This window comes from Anguilla anguilla, chromosome 8, assembly GCF_013347855.1.
Source record: "Anguilla anguilla isolate fAngAng1 chromosome 8, fAngAng1.pri, whole genome shotgun sequence".
Taxonomy (NCBI): Eukaryota; Metazoa; Chordata; class Actinopteri; order Anguilliformes; family Anguillidae; genus Anguilla; species Anguilla anguilla.
In genome coordinates this window covers 54,780,377-54,807,720 of record NC_049208.1, presented here as the reverse complement: position 1 = coordinate 54,807,720, position 27,344 = coordinate 54,780,377, and the positions used below count along the sequence as shown (strand labels likewise).

Genomic DNA, 27,344 nt, shown 5'->3' with positions numbered 1-27,344 from the left:
GATTTTTGCCTTCGAATAAAAATCGATCTTTCGAATAAACAAACGCAAAACGTCTCGTTCTCCTTCCACTCAAGTCTTATTGCATGACTGGTATTTTTATAGGTTAAGAGACAGAAGCCCCGGGAAGAAACCATGCTATGCCAGACTGCTCGTCACGTGCTCGGCCTCGAGGAGAGACCTCCAGCCGGGCGCCGTGTGCTTTTTTCCCCGCTCCGAACAGATGGGGATAAATAATACTTCAAAACTGTATTTTTTTTTTTTTTTAAATCAGAGAAAAATAAATAAAGTTGAAAAGTCCGTCAGAATACAAGAGGTCCCGATACTAACGCGCCAGTCCTTCTCAACCGGGCGCGAGATTCTACGAGGGACCCCCCGAAGTGCAACAAAATGCAAACAAAATACTTCAAAGCGGGATAAATAAAAGAACAAATTCACATTAAAGTATCTTGTAAAAATAAAATTGTTCATATACCCTGTTTGGTTAAGAAAAAAAAAGCTTACGATAAGGCTAGATATGCATATCTGTGCCTCCACGTGATGTCCCAGATATATGCGCATGGAACAACAACATCAGCGAAGTTATAGAGACATTCAAGCAACAAGAATGACTACTAGGCCTATAACTACATCACACAATAAACTATAAAATAAAAAAGAAGGTACATATGCTAATGAGGATTTTTCCCTTTTTCTTCTTGTTTTTTCATTATTTTTTTTAAGAAAGCCGCAGGATCGGTGGTCAGAATACGACCAGCGAGAGGGGGCGTTTCCTGCCCCACGGACAGTTGCGTTACAGATGCGTCAGCTTGGGCGCTTCTTGGATCTTTCCCTGAGAGTAATGCGGTGTAAGGTCTGTGTACGTGGGGTGCGGATCGCACGGTCCGTGGTGGTGACTGTTGCCCATAGCGATCGCCCCATTGTAGTCCATGTTGGCCGAGGACGGATGAGGGAGGTGCGTGAGACCGAACACCGAGGGACCGGAGTTGGCCATAGAATCCACGTAACCTCCGCCGACATAAACCGGGCTTCCCTGCAAATGAGACCCGTAGCCGGGGTTGCTCTGAAGGGCGTGCGTGTCATAGTCGGGCGTGCCCGCGCCAGTCCCCGGGTACCTCTTCTGCGACGGAGGGCAGCTGTTCATGGCGTTGTTTATGGGAGCCGAATATGAGGTGGAGATGCTATATGCGTTCTGATTAGGCTTATTGTACGACGTGGGTGACCTGGATTCATAGGGAACGCTGCTGACGAGAGCGTGCATAGAACTGAGGTACCCCCCCGCCGAGGGTGGACCGACCGGGCTTCGCGGAGACTGCGCCCCGGGAGACGGCATCATCCCCACTCCCTTCTGATCCTTTTTATACTTCATCCTGCGGTTCTGAAACCAGATCTTTATTTGCCTCTCTGTCAGGTTCAGCAAATTGGCCATCTCGACCCGCCGAGGTCGGCAAAGGTAACGATTAAAATGAAACTCCTTCTCCAGCTCCACGAGCTGGGCGCTGGTGTACGCCGTCCGGGCTCTCTTTGACGCGGCGGATCCGGTGGGGCTCGTGTCTCCCGCGCAGCTCTCCACTGAACGGAAGAGGAAAACACAAGATCAGCGACCGCGGCGCGAGACCAAGACGCTGCTCGAGCAGCAGCAGCGCAGCAGCAGTCACAGGAAATGCACAGACGTGATGAATGCTGTTCTGGCTTTGAGGTTTCACAGAAAAACCGCCATGGCTGCTCTAAAGCAGAAAATCTGCAATACACTGTAACTTGCAATAAATAAATGCCTAAATAAACATATAAATGCATAAATAAATAAATAAATGCCTTAACATTCCTGTGTGTGTGCGCATGCATGTGCTTGTATGTGTGTTTGTGTGTGCATGTGTGTGAGTGTATTTTTTTTTTTTTGGGGGGGGGGGGGGGGTGGTATTGCAGTTTAGTGAAGAAAGAACAGCCTGGCACCCCCCCATCCGCCCCCTCCCAGACCCCCAAACCCCCAGACGTCACATTTCATCATAAAAACACCCCTTTGTGCTCTTGCTCTTTTTGGGCCATGTGTCTCTCCGTAGCTGCATCCTGCTGCTGTACAGCCTGGCTTCCTGTGTTCCTGAGGAGCAGCGCTGGGAATCTCACAGGACTATTCCGGGACAGGGGTGGCCTCTCTCACAATGTGCTCACAGCCTGGACACAGGCTCCTTCTGTGCACCCCCCAAAACTGGGGACACCCCCACCCGGGGGGGGTGGGGGGGGTGGGTGGGGGGGGGGGGAAGAGTCTCACGCTCGGCAGAGCGGGGTCCTCATCACCACCAACCAGAAGCACAGCTTTCCTGCTGCTTTTAACCCTTTAAGGTGTACAAATGTGTGACCACAATGTTCTTAACTGAAGATTCTAATGCTCACAATCACAACCGGAAGGTGAAAGCAATGAGAGTTCAAGAACACTGACTTTTTTTTTTTCCAACACTCCAAACCTATTCTTCATAAGGTTAACAAAAATGCTAAGTGACAATAGCTACAACACAGGCATATTTTGGTTGTTGGTTTTATCATTATAATTACAACAGTGACTGCCACAGCAGCAGCGGTAATAAGAGTATTCATAATTAAAAGTTACATCAATGTAATTAGTGATAACTCAGAATAATTACCTAAATTAAACATAATGTCCTTCTATATAAATACATAACTAGAACTACCCAGGGAGTGCTTTGATTCAATTTAAAATATCACACAGATTGGAATCCTATACCAATCTCTGAAAGTCTCTTGTGCAATTGTTTAAAAACAAATCCTTAGAATGTTGTATTCATAAATAATAATTGTAATTCATTGATAATTAATGTAAAATAATAATTATATTATTCATATGTAATGTAATGTAAAGTAATATGTAATCATATCCATTAAAAACCATAATCCCAATAATCACATTAAAAATAACTCAGCCACAGATAAAATCAAGCTTCTTTTTTCAGCCCTGGTCTGAGCAAACATGGGGGTCAGTTCAATCCAAACGCAAAAGGCACGGCACCACGATGTCTAAACAAACACAGAGGAACAGCAACTGGCCCTCCGGTGGTGACGTTCTCTCTGCCCACACCACCTCTCAGCACTGCCCCAAGTTACTTTACATTTAAATAAAAAAAGAAAACAAATAATAAACAAAATGGTCTACATTTTAATTTATGATAACTGTTTCAACTGATGGATTGGCTGGTGGGAGCTTTGCATGTACGCTGTGGTTCTGGTTCTGGTTCTGGAGACCCAGACCGTGTTCTCACTTCAGGGAAACTCTTTAAGTTTGGACTCCAGACACAAGGTCTTCAGGGATCATCCCAAAATCATTTCAAATACATCGTTCAGCCAGTAAAAGTGACTTAAAAATCTGCTTTTCAATTCCTGAATAGTTCACAGATACGCGGAGCAAAATTATTCTAGAAGAACCTCTAGATTGTGCATTTAGTTCTGCGGGAATATTTTTGACAGCAGTGTAGTATAGCTGGGCTTGAATTCACGGGTAGAGCATATTACCCTCATACCACTGAGCAAAGCGCTTAACCTCAATTGATTATTTACATATCAAGCAGGATAAATAGACTGCATGTAAATAAGGTGCGTAAATCAGTCTGGATAAGTGTCTACCTGAAATGAAAATATGTATGTAAACAAAACTAAAATGGAAACAAAATGAAGAATTTTTGGTGATAATTCTCAGAGACCGGCACGAGTCCTTTCAAATTTGATTACTTAAAAAGTGTGTTTTTAAAAAAATACAGCATGTGACTGCAGATCTGCAGATTTAGTGGGGCTGGGAGAGGGGTCAGTTCAATCTAGCCGAGCAGGAGAAAAGCGATGCGTAAATCGCAATAAATCTGCACCGTGCCTGCGGCTTTGCCCTGGCGGTGTGTTTAGATTGAGGGGGTGGGGGGGGGATGGGGCATCAGGGGGGTGTGAGAATATTGGGGGGGGGGGGGGGGTGTGCTGGGGGTGCTGAGGTGAGGGTGAGGTTACATGCAGCTCAGGACAGGGGCTGTGTGTGAACACCATTTCCCCCAGCATGGCTGCCACAGCTGTCTTCACATGCAAATGGGCTCGGCCCGGCCTTCACACGCTCACGCGCGGCTCTTTGATCACGAGCGCGCCGCCGCTGCGGCCGACGGGAGCACACGGGAGTCCTGCGGCTCGTTTGTTTTACGCACACACACACGCCACCCAGGGCCACGCGGGAGGAGGAGGAGCAGAAGAAGAAGAAGAAGAGGAGGAGGAGGAACAGCACATTTGGTGTGTGTTTTAACGCTGAAACCGCACCAGGACATTTGGAGGCCTTATGGTGGAGAGGAGACGGGCGGCTCGCTGTTTGGATTAGGGGCTCATGGGTACGGCGGCCTGCGGGGCAGCAGCTAACAGAGAGCACGTGCCCTTTCTGACTGAAAATACAGAGGCTTTCCCCCACTGCTGTTAAAACTAAAACGCGCCTGTATGTCTTGCCGAAAACAAAAAAACATAAATGATTCTCATAACAATGAATCAGCTGTACATTCAAATTCATACTCCAATGACATGAAGGGTAGGGTGGGGGGGTTAACAGGGTGCTGCTGTAAAAGAGCACATGTTCTTTGTCAGCCCAACCTCACAGAGGTTAATAAATAAATCATTAATTCCACAAAGTTTCGTCAAGTATTGGGTGACTCGCTTGGAACCCCACTACCACAGACACGTTCACCTGTGCTGGAGGTGCGTTTGGGATATTTATCTGTGTCGGAGGTGTGTGTGGGAGGTTTACCTGTGCTGGAGGTGCGTTTGGGATATTTACCTGTGTCGGAGGTGTGTGTGGGAGGTTTACCTGTGCTGGAGGTGTGTGTGGGACGTTTACCTGTGTCAGAGGTGTGTGTGGGACGTTTACCTGTGTCGGAGGTGTGTGTGGGAGGTTTACCTGTGCTGGAGGTGTGTGTGGGATGTTTACCTGTGCTGCAGGTGTGTGTGGGATGTTTACCTGTGCTGGAGGTGTGTGTGGGACGTTTACCTGTGTCAGAGGTGTGTGTGGGAGGTTTACCTGTGCTGGAGGTGTGTGTGGGACGTTTACCTGTGCTGGAGGTGAGTATAGGACGTTTACCTGTGCTGCAGGTGTGTGTGGGACGTTTACCTGTGTCGGAGGTGTGTGTGGGAGGTTTACCTGTGCTGGAGGTGTGTGTGGGATGTTTACCTGTGCTGCAGGTGTGTGTGGGACGATTACCTGTGCTGGAGGTGAGTATAGGACGTTTACCTGTGCTGCAGGTGTGTGAGACGTTTACCTGTGCTGGAGGAGCTGGTTTTCTGTTTGGTGTTCTGGCGGGACTCCTTCATCCAGGGAAATATCTGCTTCCTGGTGGCAGTGGTGCTGGACGGGCCGGTCTTGGTGCCGGGCGGGGGGCCGGGACCGTTGCTGGCGTTTTGGGCGGGAGAATCGGGGGAGGACGGGAGCATCGGGCCGGGGGGAGCCTGCACTCGACTGCCGTCGGGGACATCGGGGGCGGGGGGCCCGGGTGGGGGCCCAGGGGGGGGCGCTCCGTTGGGGGCGCAGATATCCGCGATCTGGCCGGGCTTGTGGAGCGTGAGGGAGCCCCCGCCCCCGCCGCTGGGGAGGGGGGGCTGCAGCGAGCAGTCGGGTCGATGGAACTCAGTTTCCGGGTGAGTGGCGGGGGGATATTGCTGCTGAGCGGGGCCGTAAGCGAAGCCGTTGGCCCCCTGATACGCGTAGCCGGCGTACAGCGCCGCCGCGCCCTCGTAGTAGGGCGCCTTCTGCATCTCGCCACTTCCCAGCGCTTATTTCACAAACTGACAGGGTCCTGACACCCGCCGAGAATAACATTGGCGCCGCGGTCACGTGACGCCCCTCCGCCAATGGCCTCGTCCGCTGCACCTGCAGGGCGACACACGCAGCGGTGAGCGGCCGAAATGGGGCCGATCCATCTTACTTCCCAGAGCCCGGCTGACACACCGCAGACTATACAGGGGAAATATGGAGACCGTTTTCTTTTTTTTGTTGTAGAAAAACTTAAATTTACCCTCTTGGTGGACACATACAGTAGAAGCCAAGTGTACCCTCAACCTCAAAATTCAATTAATATACTTGGTGATTAACTCATGTGCTAATCTTTGTTATTTCCCTCTAAATACATTATACAAAAAAATAAATAATAAAACATAGCCTCACAGGGTAACTATAAATTTATGCAAACCCGTCCTCTGGTTTCACACAACATAACCTACTTGTTTCCTCGTCGAGAGTAAATAATTACAACGCTAAACTGGTTTAGCCGTGTCTGGTAACGCTCTTTAATGACGCGTCAAGGTAATGAAATCTACCGTCACGAACCGACATTCCAATAAATCACAATAACACTTCTATCAATAATAATAACATGACCATTATTATTATTATTATTATTATTATTATTATTATTATTATTATTATTATTATTATCGATGATGATCATGATTATGATGATAATAATAATAATAATAATAATAATAATAATAATAATAATAATAATAATAGTTGTAGTTTCAAGTAGTCTATTTTAATGATTCGATCAGCGTGTTACCAGGCAATGCTCCGTGCGCTCTCGCTGCATAATTAATTGGCCTTAAACAAAAACTCAAAGCCGGAGAAGTTGCCTGCTCGTCTGCATGAACAGAACAGCCAGCATCGCCGCTTTCAGCGTGTGTAAAACAAAGATGGATGGAGGACCTCGGGGAACCTGAAAAACCGGGCGACCATCTCCATGACCACGTCCTGAACTTTACTCTAAACCCCACAATAATGGCTCCTGTCCGCGAGGCCGCCGCGCGGGTGATGTATGGGGGTCAGCGGGCTCGGTAACCAGTGCCCGCACGAGAATGCGGTATCCGAGGCGGCGGGTTCCAGAACGCATAGGTTTGGTGAGCGAATTGGTCGACTTAAAGCCAGAAAAGGCACAACTTTTTAAAGAAACGTTACGTGTCCGCACGTTTTACAGCGCTATTAAGCGCGGAGATGTTTGTTTAAAAACGAGGTAAACACAGTATGTAGAACTGCATATTACAATATCAACAATTATATATGTATGTAAACCAACGAATTACTTGTGATAATTATCGTCAGTGTGCGTTTATATATATATGAACGTTTATATATATACCAGAATTATTATCTGCATGAGATAAATGCATTAATATGTATCAGTATTTCATACTGAATTTATTATTAAGTCGCAGCCCACTCTCATACCTTGATGTATATAACATTTAAAATGTTATACATATTTAATACATAAAGTGACCTTATTTTTATGTCGTATTACTGTCAAACTTTATTCTATTCATAATTATAGCGATGACGCCACGTTTAGCTATTTGCCCTATTCATAAACACGCTTCGTTCTGCCGTTCACTGAGCAAAGAAAATTAAGCAGTTACCCGTGATTGTATGCTCGTTTTACCGGTTACGGGTTTATAATTTTTACTGAATCCTTTTTGGAAAACGTATAGATTTCCCGATAATAATGCTGTAAGTTTATATGTGTAAATGGTTTGAGGCCATTTTACTAGGAACGGAATGGCAAGTAGCAAGACTGAAAGCAAACGTGTCCATGCACGGCTACAGTAGCAGTCAGACTGGTCTGGTGAAAAAACACAAAGCGTGTCCAGAAAATGGTAAAAAATTGTTTTCATGGATTGCATATATTCAACACAAATTCAACTACTGTATATCATAATTACGCCAACAAAATTAAATTGAATTAGCCACGATATATATTTTTTAATTAATGGAAATGTGACCAACATCCAGTCAAACCACCGAATTAACACACTAATTGTGGTTAGTTATGATCTCATGAGCGCAAACGGTATTAAAGGACGGAATCTGCAAGAGTTCACAGAAAAGCACCGCGCGACTATTCGGGTATCGGGCCTCGTGAGGGAGGAGGCTCGAGCGTGTGAACTCTTCTTGAACCGAGATATAAGTCATACGGTCATAAATCACTGGGACATAAACTCCACCACTTACAACTGATAGCCCATTTCTGGCCTGCTTACCTTAGCCTCTGACGACAAATGCAGAGCACATCACAATATTTTCTCATTCAGCGGCAAAATCGATTAAACAGTAGTCCAGAGAAAGTTTAGCGAAGGATACCAACAGACGGCGCGTGCACTTGCCGGAGTCATTAACCGAAAAAGGGGGAAAAAAAGGAAAAAGAACGGGTTCTTTTAAAGGCACAAATCCTTTCTTTTGCTATGGAACGGCGAACCGAGATTACGGAAGAACGGGCGCCCCGGTCACGGCTATATCAGCCCCAGCGCGTGCGCTTATCAGGCGCAGTAGAAGAGCCCATGATTCATACCAATATTAAAGGCAGCGCGAGCTGCCTTTGAGTGTTACTCTTCACAGAAGTGCCGTACAGGCGCCAGTGAACTCCCCCGAAACACAGCGTCACCATAGACAAGAAACATTATGCAAATGAACGAGGTCTTCGGACGCACCGGGCTCGCGCGTATTGAAATATTCTCCACCCAGTGCACCCGAGTAATATGGAAACACAAACTGTTTTGCAATCCAAACACCTTGTTAAGGCAACTGTGGATTATCTTTGCCCACTAAGCTGTTGTATGTGATTGTCGTCGTTGATCTTTTTTTAAAAGTATATATATATATATATATATATATATATATATATATATATATATATATATATATATATATACACATATATATGCTAAATTGTAAAATAAAGGTAGCCTACTAAGATATGAATTTTATATATTTTGCTATTTTTAATTTTAAAATAAATGTATTCTCTGCGTTCCATTGACTATTGATACAGCTTAACAATCTAACAATTAAGCAATACATGGACCCACTTATGTAATTAATATAGTGAACTGTGTCAACGTGAGGGCGTACATTAAGAAAATAAAACAGGCAATAAAAACGCCACAAATCAAACTCCGGTTCTCGGGAGGGTGTTGAGGAAGTCCCATTTTCAGTGGCTCGAGGGGAAAACGCGGCGCGAGGACGGCTTGAAACAGAAAGAACATGCGCGGGGGACTCCTCTGCATACGAATGCCTTTGTGTCGTTTCTGGCCAAACCCAAGATTTATGGCTTCATGCATCAAGGCAGTAAACACGTCGAAAATAGAACGAGAGAGGTAGAGCCTCACAAAGCCTCGCAAAACTCAGCGGACCGCGCGGCGTAGGAGGGGAGACGGGTGCAAAAAACCCTCACGTGAGCAATTCAGCAAACAGCGGAGGAGCAATTTAACAGAAAGGCCCCTCTGGATAATTATTTACTGCTTTGTATTATTTTAGTGCTGATTCGGATTTTTTCTTTAATACCGCGCAAAGAGCCGGGTTAAATGTCAAAAGCGCGTGAATCCCCTTTTGCCTCGCGGCTGGAGCTAAAGATCAAAGGGGCGCCCCAGATAAATTTCAATAAAGTTCGTTGCCGCCGTTGCGCCGAGATGTTATTTTTTCATGGGGAAAGTGAATTAGCAAAAGAATGACGCTGGTGCTCCGAGGTGTTTCAGAGAAGGCGTGTTACTGAGGTGTGGATTTTAAAACCTCTTCTGCCTCACAGTGACAAATTACGCACTAAAAAACATGTGGAGAAGACAAAATGACCCCTTTCGTCTTCTCACGGTTCCACTGTATCCAGGACAACTCGCCCTTTATGTCTGGTTTTAACAAATCCACTAATTAAAAATAATAATAAGAGTAAAATAATAATTAAAACCGAAAGGCAGTCACGGTTTTCACTGGTAAAATGTTTTCACTTACCTAAAATGAGACAGGTTCCCTCCAAGGCCGTGGGTCGCGAGTATTTTATTTTTTGGGGAATCTGTACAAAAAAAATTAAAAAAAACTTTTTCAATTTCATTTAAAAATTACAAATTAACATGAACAATTACATACAACATATTCTATGTCAAGCGGAACACACAATGAAGTGATTTAATCTGGCTACGTCACGTGTTCGAAGGTTTTTTATTTGAGACTGAAAGAAAAATAGAAACAGTGATATTATCCGTCATCATCGTTCCATCCTTGCACAAGTGCATAGCTACCCGTTTCTACCCTTGTTCCCTTGTTTATCACACCTTTTCTGCTTAATGTGAAGCCATCTACTTATATCAAATGGTCAGGACATTTCTATTTATATCGCCACTCTAACCTAAACAAATTTAATTTTACATCAGCGTTGGGTTGTCGAGTAAGAGAACACTACATGTATTTTAATTGGATTTATTTAAAAATATACATTAGAAAATTATATAAAGCACATGAAATATAGGCAAATACAACTGCTATCCCCGTCACGACTATGACTACTATCAATAATAATAATAATAATAATAATAATAATAATAATAATAATAATAATAAAATAATAATAATAATGGTCATCATCATCACAATCATCATGATAATAATTATTATAATAATAATAATGGGGGTCTGTGGTTTGTAACCACTGAATTCGGATCGAAAAGCCATTAGCCAGCTCTCTGACTAGCTCTCGCGGCAGAGTCTGCCCTCAGTCCCAGAGACATAAATCACGAGCAGCGCCGTGACCCCCACGCGGCCGAGGAGCTCGCGGATGGCACTCCATATTACATTATAGCCCCATTTTCCTGGTGGAACACAGACCGCCGCTTTTCTTTATTGTGTTTTCCTTTTTTTAAACGTTATGCTACTTGATTTATTCTTCCCCGAACACACCTGTGCAGTACACAAATTGATCTGTTTATAGTATTTATAGCGTCCAGAGATGGCCGTTATGTGGCATTGTGCCTTCCCGCCGTTAACGGCTCTTTATCCGAAGATATCATACTATCCTCACATTAATATGATTGATTTATTTACCGACCCAAAGCAAGCCAACAAAAGGCCCGTGCTGCACGTTGAATAGCACGAATAAAAGCAGCGAATGAACTGGCCATTTTTATTGTATCCTAATTTAAATCCCAAAAAATGCATTTAATTGTTTTATTGATTCTAACACACACACACACACAAATACAGAAGCAGACGCAAACACGTGTAAACGGATATGCTTTCTTAAAAACTAATCGGCCGTCACACTATCGCTCGGATTAACGTGAATTTGAAGGGTAATATTTACGTATCAAGGCAGGATTAATGAGAGCGCCGTGTGTTTACAAGATCATGCCGCCGTAATTGTTGTAGCAAACAGTGTTTTGGTACGGCCATAGCCGTCTCGCGCTGGAAACAAAACTTCCTCCATCAGTGGAGTCGTTATGGATGTATGCGCCGTGTTCTCTGCGTAAGCCCTGGACCCGGTTACTGACCTTTGCCTTGAAAAGCAATAACTCAGGAGAGTAATGAACAATCAGCGGAAATACCTCAAAATAAAATCCATCCTCCCGGACGAGGGACTCTCTTTCTCCGCGAGGAAGAAAAAAAAACAGATCCAGCCGCGAGAGCGGTTGTAGCGTCATCCACGAAGCACGCGCCTCTCATGTAAAGCGTTCGGAGCCGGACGAGTACTGACGGGAAAGCGGGTATCAGCCCCGTGCAGTCGGACCGGGTCTCCTGCTCCCCGTGACACTCTAATGTGCCGTATTATGCGTTCACTCACGTGGTGCGACGTCAACTTAAATCCTTTTAGTTGAATCTGTGAATCATTAAAGGAGGCATTCTTCATTACCAACCCCCAAAATGGACTGGGAAATATAGCCTATTTAAGACTCTACACAACATCGCTACGATCGAGAGTTGCGGCTGTTTTTAAATTTTTATTAATTTATTATTTTTTAAAGGAAATCGTCTATTTTTGTGCAAGTGAAATGAATGTGCTGTAATTCGGTGGTGTGGTGTTGTTCTTTGGCTGTACAGCGCCGCGCGTCGCTGGGAATGTTCAGCGCAGCAGTGTTATAATTTACACGCGACAGGAGAGGGCTTTTCCTCGAGGAAGCCCCTAATGGGTGGCGTGATTATCACTCAACACATAAAGTCGCCTCTTTTTTTATGGGGCCATTGTGCGGCGCGCGCTCCCCACCCCTCCTCCTCCTCCCACTCGGTACACGGTGGCAGTAAAAGAAAATCAAATGTCTCATAATTACCTGACAAAACGCAAAGCGGGCTCCTCGGTGGGCAGTGGGGACCGAGCGCGAGTGCGAGTGCGCGGCGCGCGGCGTGGGGAGCTGTCCGAACGCAGCTCAGACTGAGGTCTCCATCCCACCGCAGTCCGTGGAGTCCCGCCGCGCGACCTGCGCTTACGCATTTCCTACAACCGGGTTGAGTGATGCTGGAAATTATAGGTTTGAAACCATGGGAGCTGAGCTCAGCTTCGCTTGGAGCGGAAGAGCAAGAGGCTACGCGGAAACTCCTCCGCGCCCACAGAAAGCCCCCAATCGCATAATAACCTAAGTTTATATGGACCAATAGATTTCAAGCTACAGGTTGTATTTCAAATCGAATCAACACACACAGAAACACACACACACACACACACACACACACACACACACACACAACAGGAAACTGGTGACTTTCAAACTGGCTTTAAGTCAAAGTGAGCGACATTACGCTTAACTTGAAGGCGCTATAAACGGAGTTCAGTCGGCTTATCCAGTAACTTTTGAAACGTTAATTGATGAGGGGGTCTGAGCAAACAGTCTGCCTGATGCCCTTCTCAGCTCCCCCGTCTCTATATTTCCGTCAACACGGAGTTGCCGTCTCCGGGCGCGCCACGCGGGTGCGGAGCGGTCAGTGGGACATTAATCACTGTAGCCCGGTCACCAGCGCCATCGCTCGCGCGCACACACGGTCAACAGTCTTTGTCCTCTCAAAAGTTAGAGAACAGCCAAGTTTGAACGGTCTCGCTGGAGCAGTGTTCCACAGCAATTCACGTTCTGATTGCAGTCGAATGCCAGTAAACTTCATCGGAACAAAGAATTTCATTTTTATAGCGCTCGAGAACAGTTTTTCTTCAAATAAAAATCAATATTCTACATTTTATCTCCGCTTAGCCTGGGTTTTTTTTTAAGCCGGATGAAGTTTCAGTTTGTTTCTGGACTGACCGGGACAGTTTGTAAGCTCCGGAATACCGCATAATGTAAACGGAAATGTTGCTCAACTTTAGAGTGCTTTACAGACCGCCGGATGTTCTGATTACTCCGCCAGCACCGTGGGGCACGTGGACTGGAAGTCTCGGGCAAGCGCTCTGCGTGGATGAAACGGGCAGAGATATGCCCGCGACCCCACCCTTGAATCTGTAACGGACGCCTGGAGCATGTGCGTGGACAACTGCCACGGAGAGACTAAAAAGAGAGGGGGGGGGGGGGGGGGGGGTCACGACATGGACTTATTTGCGACTGGGCAGCTTCGCCTACTGGGGTGAGGGTCGTTGCTGTTGTGACCTGAATCATGCTGTGAATGGACTGAGGAGCGGGGAGAACCAGCGGGCACAGAGGCGGCCCCGCTCTTGGACCCTTGCCAACGGGCTGGCCGTATCATCCCAGAGTGTTGACACGGAGAGCTATAACTGCGCAGCTAAGGTTACCGGCACACTCAGCTGAAGATAGCACTTGCACAACCGTTTACATCGGGCACCATCAGCGGTAAAGCGAGCTGTAAGCGCCGGTCCTCTACCACTGATCCGGCCGCGTGCATTAAGGAAGTTTGGCCGCCGTTATCCTTCTCATATGTCAATGTAAATGCAGGTGAACATCGACATTAAACTTCAATTCAGAGTTCAGTCCTGTGTTGCGTGTGTCTGATGTGTACCCGGCTAAACATACAGCTTATTCACGATATATTTTTCCACCATGTATACATGTATGTGACATTTTCTGAAACCTGGAAAACACTTTGCAGTCAAGTGCATTTGAATTTAATATACGTTAACAGCTTAGCTTATAGTAAAACATTATTCTTTCTTCTTTTCTCATTCTAGTATACTACTACTACTACTACTACTACTACTACTACTACTAATAATAATAATAATAATAATAATAATAATAATAATAATAACAAATCGCACTCTGAGCTTATTATGGGTTATTTTATTTTTGCTTTGTTCTTGTTTCTCTTCTGGTACACTGCGTTTACCAGTCTGGCGCGAGGAAGCGCTGTAAATGTTTAACCTTTCCACTGGAGTCGGCTTTTGTTCCATAACTTTCCACGGATAGCGCCTAGCCGCCAGCGAGCGTGCAGTAGCCATTTTTATTTTAACAAATGTATCTGTTGACCTTAATAGTCTGTATGTTCGTGGGACATTTTTCTTGAAATTTCTTATAGTTAATATAAAAAAGTGCAGTTCCGTTTTCCCCCTATAACATCAGCCAAAATATTAAAATAAACGCGTACAAACATTAAACTATTGCGGTTAACTCGCCTCACAACAATTCCCTATCTAATCATCACATCAAAGCTTGCATAGTTGCCCACCTTGCAGTTTTATGCATTGCATTATCTGATATGACCAACGTAACAAATATAAAATAACATTTTTCAAGTACGTAGAACTGTCTAAGCACCTGTAGCTGAACGGTTGTAGACTATATAGTAGCCTACATAGGTATTTGATTCCGAACAGATGTGTAGTACAAGAATAACAAGGTAAAAACATTTACATCAAAGGAGGATTGGCAAAATAAAAATAGAAATACGTTTTAAATGAACTGAAAAACTGTTGATTTAATGTAGATGTTTAGCCGAATTAAAACGTTGTTTCCTTTGCTCACTGCTTTCGTAATAGCTTTCAAACTTACAATTTCATAAAATAAGTTGCGGCTGCTATATGTTACAAGGTAATGAGACACAATGACTTTCTTTAACGATTCGGAGCGGTCCAATCAATTCTGGCCGATTTTTACTAGAGTAGTGATGTGATTAGTGATATAAAAAACCCCATAAAAGAAACGTTGTGTGTGTTGTAGTTCTACATTCTGCGCGTTCCCGCGTTTTCTCTCTGTACACGAAAAGAAAACTACGCTCACGAGCCTCACGGCATATGATCGCCTTCAATCAGACGTCTTCAAATCACAGCTCACCTTGCCGCGTGGCATTTTGAGAGACTAACAGCTGCACATAAATACAGTTAGGCATCCAACGGCCGCCCTACCTTCCTCCGGGAAACCCAGCGGAAGGCGGTACAGCTATCCGGGAAGCATACAAGAAGACCAACAGACCGACTACAACAACCAATAATAATAATAATAATAATAATAATAATAATAATAATAATAATAATAGAAGAGTAGCCAGAAATTCCTCTGCTTTTGGTCGTACTCTGAAAATATTGTTTGTCTCTAAATTCCTGGGTAGGTGACCGACTAGGTGAAGTCAAATAGCATCAGTAGCACACACACTGCAACAAAAGCGGTACTTACACTAGGACACGCTGCTCCCTGTTCCCATTCTCGCCGGCGGGAGAGAGAAGGATAGCGCCAGGTAGTGGGGACCCCGAATCGCACCTCGCCGAAGACCACAATCGAGTGAAAATACTGGCGACTTCATATCTATTTCTGACCTCGTGCATTAATTATTTAATGAGTCACGTGAGCGCACAGATAAAATTTCAACACAGGGCGGCTGTGGGTATCCTCTGCCTACGCGTTTCCCAAATTGCAATTCACTTAAATTCACAGGGTTTCCCAGCGTTTAGGTAGCATATAAAACGTCAATTGATTGTGTTCAAATCTGAGTGGGAAAAATACGCTGAACGTTCATGCACGAGGTAAGACAGACAGGGCCGAAGCCAAGCCTCAGAATCACCATTCCCAGTCACACACAATAATGGAAATTTAGACGTTATTTTGTTTTTTGTAAATTCCCAAATATTCCCCCATTCGGTGTAGCATTGGTTTTTGTGCTATTAATTTTACACTTGAATTTGTTTTCTAATTTGCAGTTTGAATTACAATAGCACATTGGATTGAAACGAAAAAGCCAATTCGTTTCCTTAAAGAGAAAAGTCACACGATTGCGAAGCCGAGGACTACACTTCCCCAATAATCCTAGATGCTGTGCTGCCGGGTGCTCGTCCTTGTTTCCTAATAAACATTATTGCCGTTATTGTTCTCTATTGATATAACTCGGTGTATAGACATACCCACACGTCTGTCCCCATATCGCCTTGAGTATAAAATGGGGAGGAATAGACAATGAGCGGAAAGGTCAGAGTTCATGGCGGCCATTCTAGTTTGATAATTGGACAGAAGCTTGACCTCTGGACGAACCCTTCCCAAGTTTCACCGAAGCAGGTACGGAGACAAGCTCACGCCAGCTCGTGCCCACAAGACAAATTTGCCCGGCAACTAGAGGATGCGAACACTGAAATAGGCCTCGGTATATTTTCAGAACAACTTTTTAAGTTAAAGTTTTTTTTCCAAATAGATGCCTATTATTTGTATGACAACGCACAACATAGTTTACACACAAACGACATGATTACAATTGTAGTACGGGGAAAACCCAATACCTATAAACTACGGTTTCCCAGATAATTTCCCCGTCACTACTGTTCGTTCAAATTATCCTGAAAGATAACATTTACGAATGTTTCAGTCGTAGACAAATAAATAATTTCGAATTACAATTAATTAATGACGTTTGAATAAGACTCTTCACAAAATAAAATGTATGTTGACCATATAGCTATGCCATTGTCAATATAGTCAATGGTTCGTAAATACCATTGTTTATATTGGTAAATGGAGAGATTACAATGGCTGAATGGTTTGATTTGTTATGATATATGTGTATGTTCTTATGTGAAAACACATAAACACTACCAGAACAAAAACAGCAATTTATTCATATATGATAATTTAGCTTATCGTGCCACGTGACATTCGAACTAAAATTATAAATTGTACTGGTAAAAAAAAGAAGCATGGAAATTTATGTTGACCATTAAACAAGAATCACAAAAATAACTGAACAACGTTCTTCACCCTATGTTGTTTACTGTTTCTCAATACGTATATCTTTAAACACACAAACACACACGCACACACACATATAGCTGTGTGTGTGTTTGTGTGTGTGTGTGTGTGTGTGCGTGTGTGTGTGTCGGTCTGTCCATGGGTGCGTACATTCAACTGGTAGACCTGGTCTTATTTTTCTCACAGGCGTAAAACCGTTAGAAAATTTATAAGAGCCAACTTTCCGAATAGAGCGGCTGTATTTAATCACTCGAGTTCTTCCATGTTATTATGGCTACATAGTTTTTTTTTTTTATATAAAAGTGCGCAAACTGATTTTTTCCTCTTTATCCAACCATTAATTCATCATAGCGAGGTTCTAGTCTGCGCAGTGGCAGTTCAAACGCGTTTTCCGTATGTTTGCCCAGTAAATGGGTGAGTACATTGCGCACATAACTCCCTATTTCTACTACACAGAAGCTGCAGGGCCGTTTAAACCAATTCTGCGGCCTTTTCGAAGGGGAGCGCTTGCATTCAACAAAAGGAACACCACGGCGAACACAGAAAGGGGTTCCCTTACAGAATGACAGTATGTATTACACTGAGCTGTAAAACAGAAGCCGTACGGTTTGCACCGGTTTGTGTTTGTTTATTGCCCGCCGTGTCAAAATAAACAAGAACTTTGTGAACTATGACTGGCTGAGATTTAACCGACGTCCAAAGAACACATCGTGCTCAAAGTGGAACACCTTTAAATACATTTTATTTTTGCTCTTGTTTATTCTAGAATACACGACATCGTCAACAAATTCAACATAACAACTACCACTGATAGCAACAACGCACAATGTTAATCACATCACTCACGAACACTCAAACGCGCACAAACTGGGTCTCGTAGAGGGCGAAACGTCCATGGGATCTACAATACGTACACACATATTTTACTGCAGATGGGTTTCTATCGATTTGTCTTTATTTACACGACTCAGTCACCTAAGCGAGACACGAACTCGCACGTCTAGAACAACAGTGCGACGCTCTTCTCGAGAACGCATCTCAGTTTCCATGTTTCCGCAGACACTGATATCAATTCGGCATCCGCAAAAGACAGGCCCGTGCAGTGTCTTTACACGTTTTTTTCTGTTGTTTTTATATGAGAGGAAAAAAAAAAAAACATTCACATGCTATCCTGTGCAACAAGCGCGACAGAAATGAAGCAGTAAAGACGGAGGATGGGAGGGAGGAAGAGGTGTCCATCATTTCAGAGTAAATGCGTGAATGTTGAGTTTAAATTCCATTTAGAACTGATCCAAACGCAGCCGCCGCAAGCTTTCTCAGTCCACTTGCCCGGCAATCTTCAGGAAACTGTAAACTATAGGCGCGCGGCACAGGCCGTTGGGGGCAGTTCAGTCTGGTGAGGAGGTGTTTTGACGTGCTGCTTTCCGGAAGAAGAGCTGCTGGACCGGATCTTAGTGTTCGGCAGCTTGTGGTCTTTCTTCCACTTCATTCTGCGATTCTGAAACCATATCTTGACCTGACGCTCGGACAGGCACATCGTGTGCGCTATCTCCACGCGCCGGCGTCTGGTCAAGTAACGATTGAAATGGAACTCTTTTTCGAGCTCCAGAGCTTGCTGCCGGGTGTAGGCGGTGCGGGACCTCTTGGGCGGTCCTCCGTTGTAGTTCGGGCAAACTAGACACAGGCAAAAGCAAGCAGGTGTTACGGTTACATTCATTTACGCCACGTCTAAAAGATGGGGATTTCCAACTAAAGAACAGCCTATATTACAACGGAAACAAAACATGTCACAGAAACACGCATTGTGTTCAGAGGGAACGACGGATTATATATTTTACAAGTAAGATATTCCGATTTGCATTCGAATATGACCCCGAAGTGTCTAATTTGGTGACGTAATGTCCCAGCACACACATATCCAAGCTATTAAAATCGTCTAGAAAACAGCGGGGATATTGTGTCTTGGCTGCCGTCCAGAATAAGAGAGATAGTTTCGCTTAAAAGCAGCGACGGCACACGACTCCTGCAGAGGAACACACCAATAAAATTTACGAGGGTCTTTAATTACCGACCTAACAGCTCGGCGCTCGTAAATATCCTGAATGGGGCCGCTGCTGTAATGGGCGTTCGCACGTTCCGTTGGGCTCGCGGACGGCCAGGGTTCCATTTTCACACTGACATCGTAACTTACCCGTGTAAACGTGCACCTTCTTCATCCACGGATAGACCACGGGCTCTTTAGTCTTTTGCGCGGGCGGAAGCGTCTCGTTGGAGAGGCTGCAGTCTTTTGGAGCGACGGTCCCCTCGTCAGCGTTGGAAATCATGCGAATATCATGGTTCTGCGGGACGGGCTGGGTGTGAATGTGGCCGGGGAAATCTTCCAGTCCGTTTGAATGGGCATTGTTGTATTCGTAGCCAGGTTCCGGGTAGTCTGTCCGCTGAAACGGCGCTTCGTCCTGATGAGCAAACCCCGGCGCTTTTGGTGGTTCGTAGTATTCTGAAGGGGCGGTCATGTAGCCGTTCTGGGAGTATTCCTCGCATGGAGGGAAAGAGGGCTCGATATAGTTTGAGTTTATCAAATATGAACTCATGGTCATTAATTTCTGAAGTGCAATAATACTAATTTTTATTGCACTGTCGTTTTTCTCATCTCCACGAAACCCTCCTCCCTCCCTGTCAAATGTACAAAGTTGGGAGATCACGTGGAAAGCTCCACCAATAACAGGCGCCGCTGCGGGCATCGCATAAACAGACACCAATAGTAAACCAGACTGGGACTCGACGAGATTTATCGGTCAGTCTACGATGGTGTTTTCATAATTGGATAAAAATACACAAAGAAAATATAATGTAATGTGTTTGCCGAGAGCATCTGTTCCATTACATTTACTGTTTTTACATCTGCATTTAACTATCAAAACCATGTAAAATAGAGAAAATAAGGTGAAAAATAAGGCGGTGTGTCAGTGAGTGGTTATCTAGCCTATAACAAGATAACCATTTATTAAAATTACTCGATAATAGTTGTTAAAGACTGTTAAATAGTGACAAATAGCCCAGAAATCAAAGTGGTAATGGGCGTCCGGAGTATGTTCGTTGATACTGTAAAACTTTGCATTGACGCTCTTGATGACTGCGGATTAACTCTGGAACTGAGAAAAGACAGCATCTTATCCCTTCGTAAAAATTAGAGCAGGTTACTACTCCACAACCTAAAGGTGGATTGGTTGTGGTTTCCGCACGCGCCAGTCCACATTTAAAACTAAACTGTAAATCACCGAAGAGCTGCATACGTATCCCTCGACCAGACCCTATACAATTTATCTCTGATAGGCGTTTTAATAACAGAAAACATACGTTATTCTCAAAAAAGGGCCAGTGTATAAAAAGTCAGTGTACATTCAGCCGGTGTTGTCGGTTGGAAACGAAAGAAAATCAGAAAGGCCTGAAACCGTAGACTGTGACATCGGAACGGCCAATTTGAGTAAACTAGGCCGAAGCAGGAATTAAATAGGACACTACTGTCACAACAGGTCACAAGAAAAAATATACTGAATATATATAATATATAAACCGAATAATCATCTGTCCTTTCTAATTCGACAAGACACGAAATCCAACCGAACTGTTTCAACAATAAAAATGGTCTTATTTCAACAGCCAAATGAAAAGACGTTTTACCCGCACTTCGGATGGCTGCTACCTCATCTTATGTGAACTTTAATCTTCACGAAAAACGATGTGTGCTTTTTTTTTTATTTTTTAAAGAAATCTCACTTTAACGTGGAAAGTGGTCTTGTATATAAAGCTGTAACACACAATCCCATAATTAGCTTACATAAAAATGACAACATAATTACAGCTATGGTTAAAATATAGTACGTTATTTGGAAATTATTATTATTATTATTATTATTATTATATGCTGTTTTTGAGATTGCTGCTGCTCTCATAACCCGTATACTTAATAGGCAGATAAAAAGTATATTCATGCCATGGTTCTGAATAATACTATTGATATAAAGAGTTGGTTCATTCACGCATTCATGTCTAGAATATTTAGTCACGAGTATATCACCCGACTTCTACCCACAAACTATCGTTCGTTTGCTATTTTTCCCCATTGATGACACAGTCCCACGTTACGAAGAACAGGTTCTGTCGAACGGGCATCTAATGACAAGGTTTAAAAAAAAATTCGTGCACAAGCAGATTTGAATATGAACATGGAGCATAGCACGAGCAAACAACCCCCTGACCATAATCTCCACGTGCCCAGCGTGTCCTGCTGATCGGGATGCCCTCCTCTATCTCATCCGCCCCAGCCCGCGACCATCCGCCTCTTCATCCGCGAGAAAACCGGGGGTCGCGAGTATCAACAGCAAACTTCCGCGCGACACGGTCTCAGGACCACCGGGGCCTACGCCAACAGCCAGGAACGTCGGAAACCTAACAAACGAATCCCCCTTCCCTTCCTCGGACAAGCCCTCACCAACTTTCAAAATGACCGAAAACTGACACCGTCGCCACTTTATTTTCTTATTAATCTCGCGCATTGACAGTCTTTGTTAAACAACAAGGCGTGTCCATTGCGAGGCGACGTTTTCATATTTGTTAGACGCAGTGACCTGAAGTTCACCCCTCATACTTGGACTTCGTATTTCCAATGCCTGTGTGGCTCAGAAGAGATAAGTGAGCGCTTTGCACGGGTCAACAACCAATAGCGCCCCAATAGGGACAAAAACCGGCCTAGAAATGCCATTTTAAACCATGAAGTTGTAGCATTAATGACCCCCGCCGCCCGGCCTTTGCATGAATCCTCGCGCTCTACATATGTATTCGTTTCAGCTTGAGTGTCACAGAAGAGGTGAGGTGGTATAGAAAACTCCGGGCCAGTAAGTTTATGTACATTCTTGTCGATTATCGCAATTATTGCTGCTCATTTCGATTAAAACTTGATATCACCTACTAAATTGTTTTGCGCGTGCAATGTAATTAGTGCATCCATGAGATGGAGTGTTGCGTGGTGTAGTTTTTATCTTCGTGTGCGGTTAGCTGTGATAGGATACGTCACAGAGAGCCGTTCTAAGTTCCAACCGCGGAACAGAAACAAACACTTAAGATCTTGTGCGACTGTATCTCTTAGTTTCCGGGGTAAAGATGTAGGCCTGTATCGTGTGCAGTCAGCATGAACACAGACGAAACGTGAATGAGAGTAAGTGAAAAAACAAAGAAAAAAAAATCAGTGCTTCACAATCTCTTAGCACATCACCGCTGTGGAGGAAATTCACATTTTCTATGGTCGTAAAAACTAGTCTAAATGAACAGACTAGACGTTTTGAACCGATTCTGAAATATAACAAATAGCGTTGTCTCATTTGGTTCGTATACCGAAATACTCACGACACCCTTTTAGTTATAAACCTTTACTGTTGCCACCATATAATCCTAGCTACGATTTTAAAAATATATATTCAGAATAAAAATTAAATGAAAAGGTGCTTGGTGGCTTTCGCGAGTAGGCTAATTTAAGCCTCCATTAGGCTATGTTCTGTTGGTATAATTTCAACAAAAACTGGAAAAAACGAGCGCCTGGAAACGAAAGAGGAAATAGCCGCTTAACTGGTTTAATTAACTTTTGGCTTTCAGTTTCGACCTCTTAATGTACGTAAGCGCATGCGTTGACCTGGAAAATTTAACATTTTTGGTCTATATTTCTTTCTTTATTTGGGGGTAGATTGAAAACATTAATTTGAATTGTTTGGCAACGAATTACGCTTTCCGTGACAACACATCTCGCAATGAACATCTAACGGCACCTGTTGTACATATTTAAGCGACAGAAAGTAGATATTTTGCAACTGTAGCTGATATCGCAGTAAACTGTCACAAAAGGCTCGTTTTTTTATCCCTTCTCATAAAAAAGTGGTCATCGTTGTCTCCGAATGCATGGTAGAGAGACAATATTCAGGGAGGTTTCCTAATCAGAATATTGCAAGCATTCAAAGATAGTGACGAGGTCGGCGATCAACAAAATGAATGAAAATGTTTGCTGGCATTGCAAAAGTAACGCATTGGCGACGTTTAATTATGAGCCAAGGATTAATGTTGGATTAAATGCGGGGGATTATCCTGCAGTTAAAAAATGATCAGACGCCGTTTTCTAGTGATCATTGTTTTATGGTGAAAAAACTTCAAATAAACAATAATAATAATATTAATTAAGATTTTACAACTTAATTGCCATTACCATAACGAATAAATGCGTGCATTGTGTCAAAATGTGCATACATGTTGTTATATGCATTAGTAAATATTTAACATATTAAGATCAATACACATTAGTATTTTTGAATACTTTGAGGTAGAGGGTGCACTGTCAGCCAGTGAATATTTTCTCTCTTCAAATATGTAGCCTAATCTAATTCGTTGTAATTGCCTTTTTCATAATTTTAACTGAAGCGCTATTGTGAATATTTGACGGAGTGGATGAATATTCAAATCCGATGACACATTAAACGTTACTTTTGGGGAATAGTGAGATTCAGTGCCTGGCATAAACTGGGGCCAGTTGCTCAAATTCCCCCCTTTTCCTCCATAGGAATGCTTCATTGGAATCGTGTTAGAATTTAAATTTTCGATATGTTCAATCTAACCTCATTGGAGCAAATACATAAATTAATGAATTTTAAAAAAAATCAATTGTTGTGACTGAGAAGCAAATTGCGTTTGAGGTCACATTGCTTTTTCACTCAAACATTGTTATTCATTTTTCATAATTGACTCTAATTGTGTTATTTATTACTTTATTTATCGAAAAATGTCGGTTTCATCCTGGAATCAATATCCACGAATTAGATTATTTACACGGGCAATGTTGTTTCTTGCGTTAAGATTGAACAGGCCCCCTGAAGTTGACTTGTTCGATGTGGTTCTATCTGAGAAGAATCAGCTGACGTCTTTGTAATAATAACAAATAAAATTTTTAAAAAACTGCAAAAATTTGAGCGGTCTGAATGATACCATACCATTGAAACTGTAATCTGTATTTAAGCATGCTTCTCTAAGACACGCCATTCTTATGTTAGTTTTTATACGCCAATGTATTAATTTTTATACACTTTAACAACAATGATATATCTATATATTTCTTTATATATATAACAAACCGACCCAGCTGGGCCAGAGGACTATAGATCCCAGCGACCGGCGGTTCATAACCCGAGGTCACCCCGCAGCGCGGGTTCACCGGGAGTTCACGGTGATACATGCGTAATTCAAAGCTATTTTATCTTTTGTACTGAGAGTCAAGATCGCTATTATAACGGTGGCATCTCGCGCTGGCTGAACAGATGACAGAGAAGCGTTCAGAGCGTAAACTATTGACCCTCATTTTTCCTCGCGCTCATCCGCCCAGCGTCGCAGCGTGGCTGCTGGCCGGGCGGTTTCCGCATAGATTCGACGTCTGGCCTCGGCGCTGCCTTTTCCCCATTGGTTAGAACGGCAGATAACATCAGTCAAGCCATTATGGCGATCATTTACTGTAGTCACTGGGTAGCGTTAACATCCGAATGGGACAGGGACACGTTGACTCAAACCAGCAAGCAATAACAGCATTACCTAGCTTGACTGTATGAGGACAGAGCTAGAATATCCTAAGAATAGACAAATATAAAATGCCAAATTGTAGGGATCCCATTTACGGAAAGGTTTAATTTGCGCACGTTTTTCCTCAATTCTTGTGACTTAATTTTGTGTAAAATACTGAAAATTACAGAGAATCCTGTCAATTTGCTTTTGAGCGTTCAGTGGCCTGTTGGCACCGTGGTAAAACATACAGAATACAATCTCACTGAAGAGGCTGCTAGAGGGCTAACCGGGTAACCGGCAATTATTTCGCAGTGCCCTGAATTAATGCCTCATTTGGGTTTGACGCAGCGCGCGCTGCAGTGACGGTGAACTTGGCCTAAAGCGGGCTCTGCTGGTGGCTCCAAGCGCGTGCAGATTTATCTTCATGCTGTTTCTGACCTCCCGGTGAACCGCGCGCAGATCTTTCTCTCTCTCTCTCTCTCTCTCTCTCTCTCTCTATTCTCTCTTCTCTGCCTTTGGTGGTTGATTGGGTTAGTTTATTTCTTGTTGTTGCTTGTCTGTTCTTTTCATTTGAAATACAATAATTTGTGTGTTTGAACAATGTCCCAATAAAAGATTTTTAAAATCTCAAATCTGACCAGTTCTACAAGGATTCTGACCGAATTTAATTGCGCCCTGAAATTATGCCCGTGCGTGAGACTCGAAAGCACTTTTCGTCTTACTTAACGGCCACAAACCAAAAGACATACGGACACGTCGTTAGTCAGGGGGTCCTGCAAACAGGTTCAAGCGGGATTATGACGAGTGTGGTCCTGAATGAACGCTTCCTGGTTCTGTATTTTCATCTCTTTCATTTTATGGCCCACGCAGATGTTTGCTTGTTAATTAGCGAGGAGAGCCGAACGAACGTTCGGTTAAATAATGGTTGACCAACCATGCTTTGCTGAGGACACGACATACTTGCTGTTCTGCGTAAATGTAAAGTATATAGACACTTGAGTGAAGTCGCTATAAAATGGGGTAATGTTTGCTTGGCACAGCTGAGCAGATCTACATTTCTACGCTGTGCCACGTATTCTGAATTCAGGGGTTCTTTGGACACGTGCCCATCACACATGGAACAATTGCACCTCTTTTGGTCCAAATTGTTAAGACGAGGTAAATAAATGTATATAAATAAATAAAAGTATATACATGAAGTTAGAACATTCGGAAAATAAGTGAAATTAAAGTACACCAATCTTTCCAGGACCACAATGGCGAGCCAACAGAAAGACAATGGGTCGTTTTTTCTTTTTTTACCATTTACAAAACTGGGAAATAGAAATGACGAGAAAGGACAGAATAGCAGTACGCAGAATCTGTTTATGTGATTTCTTTTGTCAAATAAGACCCTATTTTTAGTATAAGCGCATGTTCGTGCGCGTGCATTTTCAGACAGGCTTTTAGCACAACGAAGATGCGCAAAACTCTGTGAGATGTTCATGCGCAGGCAAGAATTTAAAAATAACTCTGAATAAAGTCACATCAACCTGAACTAAAAATCAACATTGACACCAATCTCGTGTCACCCGAAAATTCGCTCGGAATGCCAGACACCTGTGAATTTTCGTTCAGTCAAATTACGCAGATACCATATTCAGTAAAAACGCGTACTATGCTTTTAGAGAGACGTGTAAAGTTGGACATCCAGACAACAAAGAATGAATCTGAAAGAAGTCTGTCTGCCCGATGGGCTTCGTCTCCCAGATCTCCAAACTTGGACTAAGTAAGATTTTCCGTTCCCTTTTGAAAAGGGACCAAACAGTTCTCCAAACCGTTCATTCCTCAGTTCAGGCTAATTCGGAACACAGAAACCCCTTAAATTTATAACATTTAGCAAGGATGTACACCTATACTGGCAGAAAGGCACCTTTGTCGCAATACAACAGCATAACAATACCACCAAAAACAACAACAACAACAACAACAATAATAATAGTAATAATATTAATAATAATAACATCGGTCTTGTGAAGTTGTTGAGTCTTTATTATTATTATTATTATAAAGACTCAACAACTTCACAAGACCGAGACAGAGTTCCCTTTGTTAGAGCTTGAGTCTTAATGACCCGATGCGCAGAATTCTGAACTCTGGAGGGTAACAAGTTAAACAATTTAAACAAGTGAAACAATTCTGGAAGTAAATTTACATAAATCACGAAAAACATATCCACCCTTAACATTTAACCACTGCGTGACTGGGTAAAACAAAACAGAAGTTTGACTCTTTTAAAAACTCTGAAGCACCCAGAAGGTTGCTATGGTTCAAAGAAGCGACACACACACACACAATGCTCAGGACCAATTCTGCTCCTGTGAAAGATCATTTCTGTAATTTCTGAAACGCAGGGATTAGCTGTGAGAGAAACAAGATCGTCAGCCACATAGTGAGGGAGGGTGGGGGCAACGTGCCGAAAAGGAAGCAATTAAAATGCCCTCCAAGCTGGAAATACACTAAACATCTGCCCGGGCTAATATCCCAAGCGCTGCAATCGGCTGATTAGTAAATTAAGTAATCAGGAACGGATAGAAAGCCTCTTTCACGAGCCGGGGTCTGTAGGCGGGAGGGGGGAGGGAGGGTTGCTGTGGCGCACGCGAACAGTGGCGCACGCTGCAAGACAGCGGAATAAAGAAAAGGGAAACTTACCTTTAGGAGGGAGCCGTTTGTTCACGTTCCTGGCTCGCGCTGGCTCCATAGCTGGCTAGTCTGAAAGAAGAGCGGCTTTAACAGTCAGGAAACACTAACGGCCTGCAAGAGAGTCAAATGAAGCCGCGCGTCAGTGT

The 27,344-nt window shown here is 43.5% G+C and overlaps 2 protein-coding genes across 8 annotated transcripts in view; both read right to left on the bottom strand.

Moving 5' to 3' along the window:
- Nucleotides 1–249: 249 nt before the first annotated feature.
- The window catches only part of hoxa3a (homeobox A3a), a 35,528-nt gene continuing 8,433 nt past the window's right edge, over nucleotides 250–27,344 (bottom strand). Inside the window, exons 2-5 of one of the 7 annotated variants that reach the window (XM_035429971.1) lie at nucleotides 27,208–27,267; nucleotides 9,788–9,848; nucleotides 5,280–5,887; nucleotides 250–1,569 (exon numbers count right to left, since the gene is read on the bottom strand). In XM_035429971.1, the coding sequence (XP_035285862.1) occupies nucleotides 791–1,569; nucleotides 5,280–5,772 (1,272 nt within the window). In that variant the 5' untranslated portion in view covers nucleotides 5,773–5,887; nucleotides 9,788–9,848; nucleotides 27,208–27,267 and the 3' untranslated portion in view covers nucleotides 250–790. Of the gene's footprint in view, nucleotides 1,570–5,279; nucleotides 5,888–8,046; nucleotides 8,454–9,787; nucleotides 9,849–11,319; nucleotides 11,338–11,373; nucleotides 11,648–12,093; nucleotides 12,386–15,369; nucleotides 15,480–16,091; nucleotides 16,110–27,207; nucleotides 27,268–27,344 lie in introns of those variants that run through there. The other 6 variants (XM_035429975.1, XM_035429974.1, XM_035429972.1 and 3 more) reach the window with 6 other exon arrangements.
- On the bottom strand, nucleotides 17,591–19,586 carry hoxa4a (homeobox A4a). The gene is made up of 2 exons (XM_035429982.1): nucleotides 19,118–19,586; nucleotides 17,591–18,600 (listed from the first exon to the last, which is right to left on the bottom strand). Exons 1-2 carry the CDS (start codon nucleotides 19,521–19,523, stop codon nucleotides 18,281–18,283), a joined length of 726 nt encoding a protein of 241 aa, XP_035285873.1. The 5' UTR covers nucleotides 19,524–19,586; the 3' UTR covers nucleotides 17,591–18,280.

Coding starts and splice junctions, on each gene's coding strand:
- hoxa4a (XM_035429982.1), bottom strand. CDS start 19,523: ATGACCATGAGTTCATATTTGATAAACTCAAACTATATCGAGCCCTCT. Junction 18,601..19,117: donor GAAGGTGCACGTTTACACGG/GTAAGTTACGAT, acceptor GCCTGTGTCTAG/TTTGCCCGAACTACAACGGA.